Source organism: Morone saxatilis, unplaced genomic scaffold (genome assembly GCF_004916995.1).
Source record: "Morone saxatilis isolate NCDOM2014 unplaced genomic scaffold, NCSU_SB_2.0 Contig21, whole genome shotgun sequence".
In the NCBI taxonomy this organism is placed as follows: Eukaryota; Metazoa; Chordata; class Actinopteri; family Moronidae; genus Morone; species Morone saxatilis.
In genome coordinates this window covers 21,390,206-21,401,779 of record NW_023339774.1, presented here as the reverse complement: position 1 = coordinate 21,401,779, position 11,574 = coordinate 21,390,206, and the positions used below count along the sequence as shown (strand labels likewise).

The 11,574-nt window shown below is 38.4% G+C and overlaps 3 protein-coding genes across 4 annotated transcripts in view; 1 reads left to right on the top strand and 2 right to left on the bottom strand.

Moving 5' to 3' along the window:
* nudcd3 (NudC domain containing 3) overlaps nucleotides 1-1,040 on the bottom strand; it is a 4,306-nt gene extending 3,266 nt beyond the window's left edge. The window contains exon 1 of the mRNA XM_035668365.1: nucleotides 666-1,040. Coding sequence (XP_035524258.1) covers nucleotides 666-863 — 198 coding nt within the window. The 5' untranslated portion in view covers nucleotides 864-1,040. The remainder of the gene's footprint in view (nucleotides 1-665) is intronic.
* A 218-nt stretch (nucleotides 1,041-1,258) lies between these two features.
* mrps24 (mitochondrial ribosomal protein S24) lies at nucleotides 1,259-4,578 on the top strand. Of its 2 annotated transcripts, none has more exons than XM_035668666.1 (4): nucleotides 1,259-1,500; nucleotides 2,210-2,272; nucleotides 3,016-3,127; nucleotides 4,111-4,578. In XM_035668666.1, exons 1-4 carry the CDS (start codon nucleotides 1,468-1,470, stop codon nucleotides 4,392-4,394), a joined length of 492 nt encoding a protein of 163 aa, XP_035524559.1. In that variant the 5' UTR covers nucleotides 1,259-1,467; the 3' UTR covers nucleotides 4,395-4,578. The 2 variants fall into 2 exon arrangements, with proteins under 2 accessions (XP_035524559.1, XP_035524557.1); XM_035668664.1 differs by having other exon boundaries at nucleotides 2,207-2,272.
* A 2,054-nt stretch (nucleotides 4,579-6,632) lies between these two features.
* The window catches only part of gnsb (glucosamine (N-acetyl)-6-sulfatase (Sanfilippo disease IIID), b), a gene marked incomplete at its 3' end in the record, with an annotated part of 10,735 nt that continues 5,793 nt past the window's right edge, over nucleotides 6,633-11,574 (bottom strand). The window contains 8 exon segments of the mRNA XM_035668663.1: nucleotides 6,633-8,082; nucleotides 8,168-8,278; nucleotides 9,242-9,352; nucleotides 9,436-9,537; nucleotides 9,655-9,758; nucleotides 9,847-9,965; nucleotides 10,519-10,601; nucleotides 10,697-10,864. Coding sequence (XP_035524556.1) covers nucleotides 7,933-8,082; nucleotides 8,168-8,278; nucleotides 9,242-9,352; nucleotides 9,436-9,537; nucleotides 9,655-9,758; nucleotides 9,847-9,965; nucleotides 10,519-10,601; nucleotides 10,697-10,864 — 948 coding nt within the window.

Sequence of the window (11,574 nt, the reverse complement as noted above, 5' to 3'; positions counted from 1 at the left end):
TGATTTGAATATTAACTGTGCAGCTCTAATAGAAACTGTCTGTTGATTCAACTGAACTCTATTGTGTTACTGCAGGTTAGTGATTTATTCTACTTTAACTTCTTCTTCTCACTAATCTGTGGAAACATAAACATCTGTTTCCTATGCCCTTCCTAAGTTACATATAAAGTTTGAACTGAACTGACAAACAATAACATAAGTATAAATTAACAATTGAATAGATAAATAAAAAATAAATCCATTATTGTAACGAAAAAAGGCTATTTGTGTATTTCTGCAGTTATTTGTTTATTTCTGCAGTTATTTGTTTATTCACATGTCACTATGTATTTAATTGTTTATTTCTGCATTTATTTATGTCTTTCCACACATATTAATGTCTTTATTTAAGCCTTTGTCTCTGTATTTGCACTTATGTCCTGTTGTTGTCCTTCACAGCTGTTTGACCCAACCTCTCAGACACAAACAGGGTGGACAAAACAACAGAAACACCTCCGCTTCTGCCTGTAAACATCACAACAACCTCCCTCCCTCCCTCCCTCCTCAGCACACAGGCACAGTTCACCTTTAACCTTTAACCCCCCCTCAGACTGTGTAACCCCTAACCTCTTCCACCAGGTTCCCTCGGCAACTCAAAACACCTTTAACACGTCATTAAACTTCACCTGAAACACCATTTTCTCCGCCACCCCGGGGGGGAAGCCCATCTTCTCGTTGGGACTCGACAGCAGCCGGTAAAAGTCCGTCTTGCGGTACAAGAACCCGAAGTAGACCCGCAGAAAGTCCTGGATGTTCCCGACGTGCTGCAGGATTCCCAGCAGAGCGTTGTCGTACATCTCTGTCATCTCCAGCGGCGACGCCATGACCCGGACCCCTTTCAACGTCTCACCGTGTCCGCGAACCGTTAACGGCTCCCAACCGACAGTTTGAGACGACAACAAACAACCCCCGCGGGAGATAAACAACAACAAGTTTATAAATAAGTGGATCTCTCTCTCTCTCTCTTTCTCCGTGCGCCTCGGGTTTCCCCCCACCCGTGCCACAACTATAGTGACACTTCCGGTCCCGGGGTTTCACAATAAGTGCACAACGTTTACAAACACGTACATTTTGACTAAATCAATCGCATAAAAAAACAAAAAATGCGACTATAAAGATATAATATTGTGTTATATATAAATTAAAAACACTAATAATGAGTATAATCAATTTATCGAAAGCTACCCTTTCTTTAAGATATTTATTTTGTCTGTATCCGGTGGGTACAGTTCAAAAGTCGTCCGGTAGGAAACGGTCGACTAAACAGTTCAGATAAATAACAAGTTTATCGTTTTAACACGACTTTAAAATCATCTGCAGTGTTTCAGATTTAATTATGTGCTAAAACTATACCGACACTGTAATAAAACATAAATAAGAGAAAGTAGTTTCCTCTCTTTTAGCTTTATTATCTTTGGACGTTTTAACATGGCGGTGTCCTTGAGCAGCGTGAGGCTGCTGGTGAGTTTAATTATATTTAAATTATTTTTACACATTTCTGTAAAAACGTGTTCACATTGCAGATATCGGCGTCCTTTTGTTAATTCAGCTGCACAGATTGAGAGGGTTTTAATGTAGCAGGTTACAGTTTAACCTGTCAGTAGCTTCAGTGTCACATCTGAATGTTTGATCATGTTTAATATCTATTATCTTTTAATCAATCAGATCAATAATTCTTAGTTATCAGTTATCTGGTTAACTGCTCTCATATTAAACCACTATGGCAGAAGTAATCTGTGTTAGTTTGATGTTTAATCTGAGCACAATACTAAAATAAAGGCCTTAAAACTACATTTTAATTGAGGATCTCTCTATAAGAAGAGTATTAAACTAGTAACTGATTACATGTAATGATGTAATCAGATTAGCAAAATAAGTAACTATAATCAACCCAGATTACATTTGGATTATAGTTACATTTTTGATTACCTCTCAAAAATGAATTTTATTTGCATTTTTAATAGTTTTGAGATGTAATTAGTAACATAATCTACCGGATTACAAATTAAAATGATGTAATTTTTGGGATTATTTAATCAAAATACTGAAATGTGTGTATTTTCTCTTTTAAACATCTAAAAACATTTAAAATGCAAAAAGAAATGCATTTTAAATATTCAGCATTTACAGTTGGTAGTGTGTTAATCTGTGTCCTCTGTTTTCTCTGCAGAGCGCTTTAACCAGGTCCGGCTCATTGTGCCGATCCCTCCACGTCACTGCAGTGTGCTGCAAGGTAAACCATCAAAGTTAACCATCAGGCTGTTGTAATATGGGTGTTGACCCTCTTTAAACTGCTGTATCAAAGGTACTTAAAGGATAAATCCACATTATTCAAGGTCTGCCTGCTGTAATCGTTCCTCTTGTTCATATTGGACATTTATTGAATTTCTTACTGCTCTTTCAATGTTCAAAGTTTATCTGAAGCTCATGTCTATATTAGTTAGATAATTCAAGCAGGTATCTCCCAAAGTTACAATCTGATTAGTACAGAATCCCTTTAATATTTGGGATGAATGAATGAACTTTATATTATTGTATCAAGTATATAAATATACCCAGGCTGCACGCCAGGACCAGAGAGCTGCATATCAATTACATTCTGCCTCAGGGGGCTTTACAATCTGGATTCAGGTCAGAAAAAAACCCTTTTAATGGTGGAAAAATGGAAGAAACTTAAAAGAATCCCTCTCCCAGGATGGACAGAACAAACCAACTAATGCACATTATATACACACTTTGATAGCAGTGTTTTCTGATATTTAAGGATAATGATAAAATATGTGTGAAGAACGTGGATCCAGAAGTTCATTCAGTCCAAGTCTTTCATGGTCAAAATGTAGAGAAATAATAACGTTAGGAGCTCTTGAGGTTTGAGATTTGCACGAGTAATGACTCAATGCCTCGTTATCTGTTTACACCTTCTAAACGATGAAATTAAAGACGTTTGTTTCTCTTTCTCTCTGTTTTGTTTTCCAGAATAAAGCAGCTCGTCCTCGAGTGGGGAAAGGAGACACTCCTTTGACCTACGAGGAAGCACTTCCACCTCATTACATTGCTCACCGCAAAGGATGGCTGTCGCAGCACACCAGTGAGTTACAACACGCCCCCCACCTCACGTATTTAACCACAGTGTTTGTGTGTGCAGCGACTCTAGTGGTTTGAAGTTTCTCGAACTTCGAGGGCCAAAACTGAAACTTAATGGTGGAATGCTCAGATGATGAAAGATATTTACAGAACACTTTTACCCCACAAAAAATAAAACTACATTAACTACAGTGAACTTTGTGCAGCTCTAATCTACAAGAATACATATGATAATACATAATATTTAACTCAGACCGCCTAAGTAAACCTGTAGGAGCATTTTAGTTTGAAACTCGACAGTTTAAAGCGGTTTTAGCGAATGAAAAGTGAAATTCAGACTTTATGATCTTTTTTTCTCCAGAGCTGTGAACACAATGATGACATTTCTTGTTGCTGTGGTTGATAATGATGTTAATTATACGTAGTTTACTAACACTTTAACTTTGTACAAGATTCTGAACGGCAACCCTGAGTGATTAAGTGCATGTGTACTTAACTGGGTCACTGGAATCATGTATCAGTATAGTAATGACGTCCAATTAGCCCAAAAAATACACATTTTATTTAAGTTTTCACTTCACACATGAGTCTGGATGTAAACTGGAACCTGACTGGTTGGTGGAGGGATACAAGCGCGAGGCGGTTATTCTAGTTCTTCTTGTTCCTTCAGTCGAATGTTTGAGCTTCACTGTGCACAGTTTGACACCAGAAGCTTGTTTTCACATTCATCTGCTGGAAGTGGAAAGTTTCTCTGAGCTCATTGAAAATTAGAATTCATTTTAAGGTCCAGTTTTTAATGATGAGATGACTTTTGACGGATTTTAATGAGGAAATTAAACTTTTTTATTGTGGAAAAAACACATCAGAAACTATTCGTATACGTTCCTGGAGGGGATCTTTTTAATTCAGTAACAATATCCGTCCTTTTAGCCCTAATGTCAACGTTAGTCTCTGTATAATTCACAAAGTCCTTCCTGTTTCTTCCAGGTAACCTCAAAGGGGAGGAGGGAGCAGCCGAACGGACCATAGAGGACGTGTTCATAAGGCGCTTCGTGTTCGGGACCTTCCACAGCTGCCTGGCCAACGAGATCGTGATCAAACGGCGCGGCAACATGATCGTAGTGTGTGCTTTATTAATACAGAAACTACCGCAGCAAAAGTTTTACTTCTTAATCGGCTATACGGAGACGATGCTGTCGCACTTCTACAAATGCCCCTTCAAGCTCGTTGTCCAGACCCTGGATTATAAAGTGGTGTACAAGTACCTGTGAAGCCAGTTAGATTTCCCTTTCTGTCTCCATTCCTGCTCACAGAGATGCTGTTTTCTGCTTTCAGTTACCCCCAAAATGGACATTTATTAAGAAATGAATCCTCAAAATGAAAGGAGATCATATGTGTGTCATTGTAAAATTAGGCCTGAAATTGTTTAATAAATACAGTAAGAACACTGTTTAATATACTGTGTGTATCCTTTTATCATCACGGTTTCTGTCTGTGGAAAAGTTCAAGTTTAATGAAACGTAAAAATTAAATCAGTGTGAGTCACTTTCTTTTTCAGAGCAGAGGGAGTTTCATAAATAAACCAGTCAAACCAGATCAAACTCCTTACCAGGAAACTCAGTTTAATAAAGGAGTTTAAATAAATCTTATGCTACCATGTATTTAATTTAATGTGTATGATTACAGGAGGAAGTATATAGCATGAACCAATGTCATTGCATTTGTAACTTAAGCTAGTTTGCACAAACCTGGAAAATGCGTAAAAAAAACAGCTCAAAACAATTACACAGTAAGACGTCCACAGGCGACTTTATCTGATATTTGACGAGTGTTACGATAAATCTGTCTGCGTGAAACACACTGTTCCTCCGAGATAGTTCCTCTGTTACCGTTAACGTGATTCCATTTGCGGTACATGTCCTTAGAATTTTTGTACGGTCTAGACCTGTTTCATTTGTCCTGAGATAACTTCTGTTATGATTTATATACATTTTTTTAGTGTAAAGTTTCTGCAAAGTATTCCAGGCAAAATTGCGTCGCTGTCCAGTAAAACAGTGGTTCCCAACCTGAGGGTCGGGGCCCCCATTAGGGGTCACCAAAGCTTCACAGGGGCATCACGAGGCCACTTTTGATTTTAGGGGCTGTAAGAAAACTTAAACAATATACACAGGAAACCTATATCTCAGCATTTGGTTCATTTAAGTGAAGAGAAAATGTTAAAATAAATATATAATACAGACAGAATTGTATAAAAAGTACCTAAAATACGTATCAGCTGTTTTTTACTGTTATTGTTATTTCTGAATATAATAACATAAAATATTGTCACTAAGTGAGTTTAATTAAAGATATAAAAGGGATCCCTGAAGGAAAAAGGTTGGAACCACATCACATCCCTCTCTCTTTCCCTGTGTTTCCTTTCTGCCTCATTACAGACTGACCTCTAAAAACACCAATAATTAATGCTTACTCCTGGTTGTAAAGCACACTCAATTTTGAGAGTTAAAAAAAAACATCCATCAAGTAGTTTTAGTAATTTTAAGTTACACTGACTTCATTTTGTCATTTTTATTTGCAGCGTGAAAACAAAATATCTACTAAAAACCACCTAAAGAATATTTTTAACTTACAAAACTGAGTTTGTGTTACCTTAAATTTTCCATGTAATCAGTTTCAACAATTATATATAGATTATTATATAGACAATTAATTCTGTATTTATACGGTAATGTTTAAGTTAACTTCATTTTCTTGCTATTAATAAAAGACTAAATCACAATCACATTCCTCATACGGAGGATACGATATTGTACAACAATATCCACATGACAAACACATTTAAATGCTTATTTTGATTTATTTTTAATCAATTTCATCACAGTGCAAATACATTCACATTTAAAAAAGGCACATGAGGCTCGTCAGTGCAAATACAAGGCACACATGATTAAAGCGTTTCTAATGTTACCATGTGAATTTTCCCTTTTTCTCACAATTAAAATGTCTCAACTCAAACGTGTCGCAGCAATTTTTCCCCCGTCTTTAAAAAGGCTCTTTACAAATGGTATCGTCAATACTTAATGTAATGTAAAGTATTGTGATAAACATCAGGATTAACCTTTTTAAAAAGCTTTTCATCCTTTAAATCTGAGGCACTAAGTACATTATGTCCAAAAAAACATTAATAATAACCTGTACTAAACACAGGTTCATCTAAAAGAAATGAGACGAGAAAGAGGCGAGAAGACTGACGCCACTCTATGTAGATAGAGACAGCAGCCGGTTAGCTTAGCTTAGCATAAAGACTGGAAACAGGTAACCTGGCTCTGTCCAGGGTGTGTTATTAAGGTATGACGATATTGATGGCCTGTTTCTCTCACCTTTTTCCGAACGGTTTTCTTCTATGCTAAGCTAAGCTAAGAGGCCTGCTGTGATGCTTTATATGAACGGACTAGACACGAAAGTCGGTATCATCATTCCTTCAGTCGAACCTCTCCCAAACATGCGTTTTGGATTAAAGACAGCTACAGTGGACCAGCGAATCTTTGGTTGTGTTTCATTTCAGAACAAAACTATGCGACAAATACTGGAATTATTTCTGTGAAAATGTTTAAATGTGCATATTGAACCCCGAACCTGTGAAGAGTTAAAGTATAGTGCAGTTTATAGATAGAGGAAGTCCTGTCTGCACAATATGAACCGGGCAAAGAGTGTATCTTAAGAGAATATATAATAAACTAAGAAGTATGAGATATATGAGCACAGCTCAGAAAAAAATAGATATTTTTCACATCAGATATTTTGACTTGTCACAGGAGGAAAACCACAAGTGTGTTATTAATGAAATTAAAGGAAAAGTTTGATATTTTGGGAAATAAGCTTATTAGCAAGTTGTCCAGCAACATCAAACTTAGTGAGCTTTAGAGATGCTGTGAGGCGAATTTTATTACCTTAGCACAGAGCCATGCTAGCTGTTCCCCCCCGTTTCCAGTCTTTGTGCTAAGCTAAGCTAACCGGCTGCTGGCTCCATCTACACATTTAGCATTTATGAGCGTGGTACCAATCTGTTCATCTAACGCTCAGTAAGGAAGCGAATACGTGTATTTTACACTTTTGTTTGTGTGCAGATTAAGTCTGTCTTTTCTAAAGAGCTCCAGGACGATTACACGGTTTCAACATTACCACTATTAAAATAATAAAACACATTTAATCTTATAGCTGCAAGTGTGAAGCTTGCAATGTTTTTTGACAGAACTTGTCGGTATGCTAATAGTGTCGGCATGTTAACAGTTAGCCTTTTCTAAAGAGCTCCAGGAAGCTTACTCCTTTGTAATATGCTGCGTTAATGGCGTCCATGTTGCACTAAGCGTCTGACTAATGGTCCCCAGTCTTGATAAAAACACCTGTTTGCATAAGAACATACATGAATGTGCGTTAAGGGTCCCGGTATACGGTCAACCCTCGAGTGGCAATAAAGCAAGTGAGTGCATTTCCCCAAAATGTCGAATTTTTCCTTTAACGATGGCTCTGTTCTACTTAAGTGTCCCAGTAAACCATGACAGTGTGACAGTGAGCCGGCACAGCACAACACCAGGACCCTGAAACTGAAGCAGCTAAATAGAATTCATTAAACCATCATTAATCTGATTATTTGCACTTTTCCTTCTGAGACGTCAAAATTTCACAGTAGGAAAACATTGTTATAAAGAACCGCCTCTCGAATCATCATACTTGTGGTAAAAGTTGACCAAACACTCAGACTCCAATGGGAGTACTACATGGTCTGTTTGGCACCTTCTTGGAGCTCCTTCACTTCGTGTCGCGGCAGCTGTCGCCCGCACAGGACTGCAACTTTATGAGCCGCTGGTTCATCGCCTGCAGGATGGTCGGATCCACCTTCTTCACGATGTTCTCCAGCTGGTGGGGGTCTGACGTCAGGTTGTACACCTCCACGAACGACTGAGGGACGCAGGGAGAAGAACAGACGCTGAGCTCCACAGACCAGTACAACCCAGTACAAAGCAAACGCACGTTACTGCCGTACCTCGCTGTCTGCGAACTCGCAGTATTGAAGGTTTTGTTGACCGTCGAGGGTCCGGACGCAGGCGTAGGTGTTGTTGAAGGCGTCTTCGCACACGCAGTCTGGGAAACATTGCTGCAGAAAATTGTGTTTAATTAGTGCTGATAATTAAGAATTATGTCATTATTTTTTAGCACTTATTAGTGCTACAGATCATTTTGCTTATATTGTATGCAGAAGACACCCACACGTTGGGTAATAATTCAGATATGTGCTGCATGTAAAGACATTTAGCAAAGCAGATGTATTAAGTAGTGAAATGTATTAGGAGCATTTTTGAGGTACTTGTGCTTCACTTCAGTATTTCCCTTCAGGCTTTTTTTGGGATTGTTGAGGCCTAAAATGCCTGAAACTCTGATGCATGTTGTGATGTTTTAAGCATTTCTTTTTTATTAAAAAAAAAAGGGTTTTTTGGGGGATTTTTATTTACATTCTTTAAAAATTTAAGTCAACTTGTCCTAGCAAGAGTAAAATTGTTAGTAGTTTGGTGACGTATGGCTCAGTTTTTTACAGGGGGGGACTATGATCGGTGAAACTTACAGGAAACCACAGTGATTGCTCAAATTTGTCTACATATATTTCAGAGAAAATATTGTAACTTAGTCACTTTGCAGATTTAGATCATTTACACACTTTTACCACCTGCAGCATTAAAGCATATTACACATTAATTCATCAATAATTATAATCCATTAGTATAATATACATTATTCTGACATGAGGCATTCTGGGTAACAAGTACTGCTACTTTTGGTACTTTAAAGTATATTTTGATGCTAATATGTTTAGACTCTTACGTACAATTTTGAATGCAGGACTTTTACTTGTAACTACTGTTATTAGTATTTCTACGTTGGGGTATTGTTACATTTAGTTTTAAAGCAACATTATGTAAGAACTGTTTTTTTTACCAATTAATTAACTTTCTGTAATTTACAGTTTCCTGATGGACTGATAGCTTTACTTTACAGCTAGCGGTTCTATTAGCCAACTCTGCCTGGATCAGGATGTTGGTCTTTTCTCGCAGTAGATACTTACAGACAGTCCAGGACCTAGTTTGGGACAAGCAGGATCTGTTGTTGGATGTCCCTCCCCAGTGTATTCAACAAGGAAAAACGGCCGTGCAGTGCCGTTACGCAGTGAAGGGGCCTAATAGAGAGATATTGAGTTAGTTTAGTTTAAGATTGAGGGAAAAAAATGAATATTTAGGTCCATTTAAAGAGAAATCTCACCATCTGAGAGAGGAAAGACTGTCCATCCACATTCACAGTAGACAGGTTGACACCAGATATGTCCAGTATGGTGGGAGCCAGATCAATATTCAACACAGGAGCCTAAAGGAGTCGAACAACACAGACCCAGAATTAAAAAACAGACCAAGATTACAGCCACATTTCTGCGTTTTATAACAGATGTAAGTAAACGTGTGTGTGTGTCAGTTTGTTTGCGACCTGCAGCGTCTGGTTTGGTTTGATGCCAGGACCGCGGACCATGAGTGGAACCCGGATGTCAAATTCATACAGCTGCCTCTTATCGATGGGTAGAGAGAACTGACCTGTAACAGAGCAGATAGGTTATTACCGTAGAACAGCACACAGACAGGAAACACACCGTATTAAACCACCCGAGGACGGACTTCAGACCTGTGTGGTAGCCGTTGTCAGAGGTGTAGAAGATGTAAGTGTTGTCCAGTTCTTTTATACTTTCCAGTTTTTTCAGCAGCAACTCCACCATGTCATCCACAGATAACAGGGTCTGCCACCTGCAGCACAAAGCAAAGTTAACACTTTTTAGGACGAGGAAACAATGGCGGCTTGCCTGCTCACAGAGGATCTGGTATTCCAGATAAACAGTAAAATGTGTTTGTGAACAGATTTGAGGAGAGAAATAGTCAACAACAGAATCTGGATCCATATCTGATCAGCACTGTTTGACAGTTTGATCTGAGTTTGGTGCGTTGAGCTGGACGACTCCACTGAGAATGAGCTGTCAAGTCCACAAGGTGAAGCCCGCCCTAGAGCATACCCTGCTTATGGTCTGTTGAACTCTAAATGGGAACCCCATCAGTTACTAAGAACATCATATGGAAGAAGACTGAAACTAGAGACTGAGACCAGAAACTCATCAGGAAACTGTTTACTGAGCTCATAAATCAACTGAGAAGTCGACTCATTTCTCTAATTATATACTGGCAATGCTTCCTCCACTACAGGACTTGCAGCAAACCAACATCCCTCCAGAAGATGACGTTAAACCTTCATAACTTCTAGTTTGGTTCAAACTGAAATATCTCATTAGAGCGTTTGCAGTCGTACCTTCTCCTGTAAGCATTATCCAGGAAGTCCAGTGTGCTGCTCGGCATGGGGTTGATCGGTTGACGCAGCAGCCAGTGTTTGTCCTGAAACACAAACAGAGATTCACTGCTAAAGACCATTAAAAAAAGACATTTATCATCATTTATCATAATAATGTTTGACATTAACTTGGACAAACCTTCCCCGGTTTGTCAAAGCTCCCATCTCGAGGGGCTTTAACGTCGCCGAACTCTTTCTGGTACTGCGGCGCCGCCGTCCAGGGCGAGTGAGGAGCCGGAGGAGACAGCATCAGGAAGAACGGATGCTGAGGGCTCCTGTTGTCCAGGAAGTTCAGGGACCGGTTCGTCTGGATGGAGGATTAAACACATATGAATTATACATTTGATTAAAACACACATAGAAAGAGGCGAAGACAGAAAGCTCTTTGTCTTTGTCAGGAAACACCAACGGTATGTTAATGATTGTGGTATTTTCTGCATCTGTGAGTCATTATCACACCAGCAACTGGTCACACACTGCAAAACAAATGTTATTAGAAGTCTCACACGTCTGTTCAAAGCTCAACTTACTTCTAAAATTACAACTTCTGGTCACTAAATTGGACAAATAAGATTGCTGGTCTGGTTTAGATTTTTCTAATTAAAATTTTACTTTATGTTTCAGTTCCATATTTATTGAAACACTGAACAGCTTCTGCTATTTTGCAGCAAAAATATAAACCTGAAAGAACCCTGAAGAAAAAGAAAGAAAGAATCTTGAAGCTGTTTTTTGGTCGAAACTGTCGGATTATCTGTCAACAACATCGCTTTAGGCTTTTAACCTTTTTGGTGCCTTAATTTTGTACGAAATCATTCCAAAAGATGTCTGCAACAACTTATGAGACATAATAAAGAACGGGAATGACTTCCTTCATAAAGTTCAAAACTCTTATCTTAACAGCCGCTGAAACTAAACACAATGTTTATTACAAATTTATGACTAGAAAGAAAGGATGAATCCTGCTTTTCAAAGGTCAAAGGTTACAATTAGACTGCGATATATCTTTACTTGATGGAT

Bases quoted from the DNA above. Each gene is read 5' to 3' on its own strand.
- mrps24 (XM_035668664.1), top strand. From the start codon at position 1,468: ATGGCGGTGTCCTTGAGCAGCGTGAGGCTGCTG. The intron at 1,501-2,206 runs GTGAGTTTAATT...CTGTTTTCTCTG, and splicing joins TGAGCAGCGTGAGGCTGCTG to CAGAGCGCTTTAACCAGGTC. The intron at 2,273-3,015 runs GTAAACCATCAA...TTTGTTTTCCAG, and splicing joins TCACTGCAGTGTGCTGCAAG to AATAAAGCAGCTCGTCCTCG.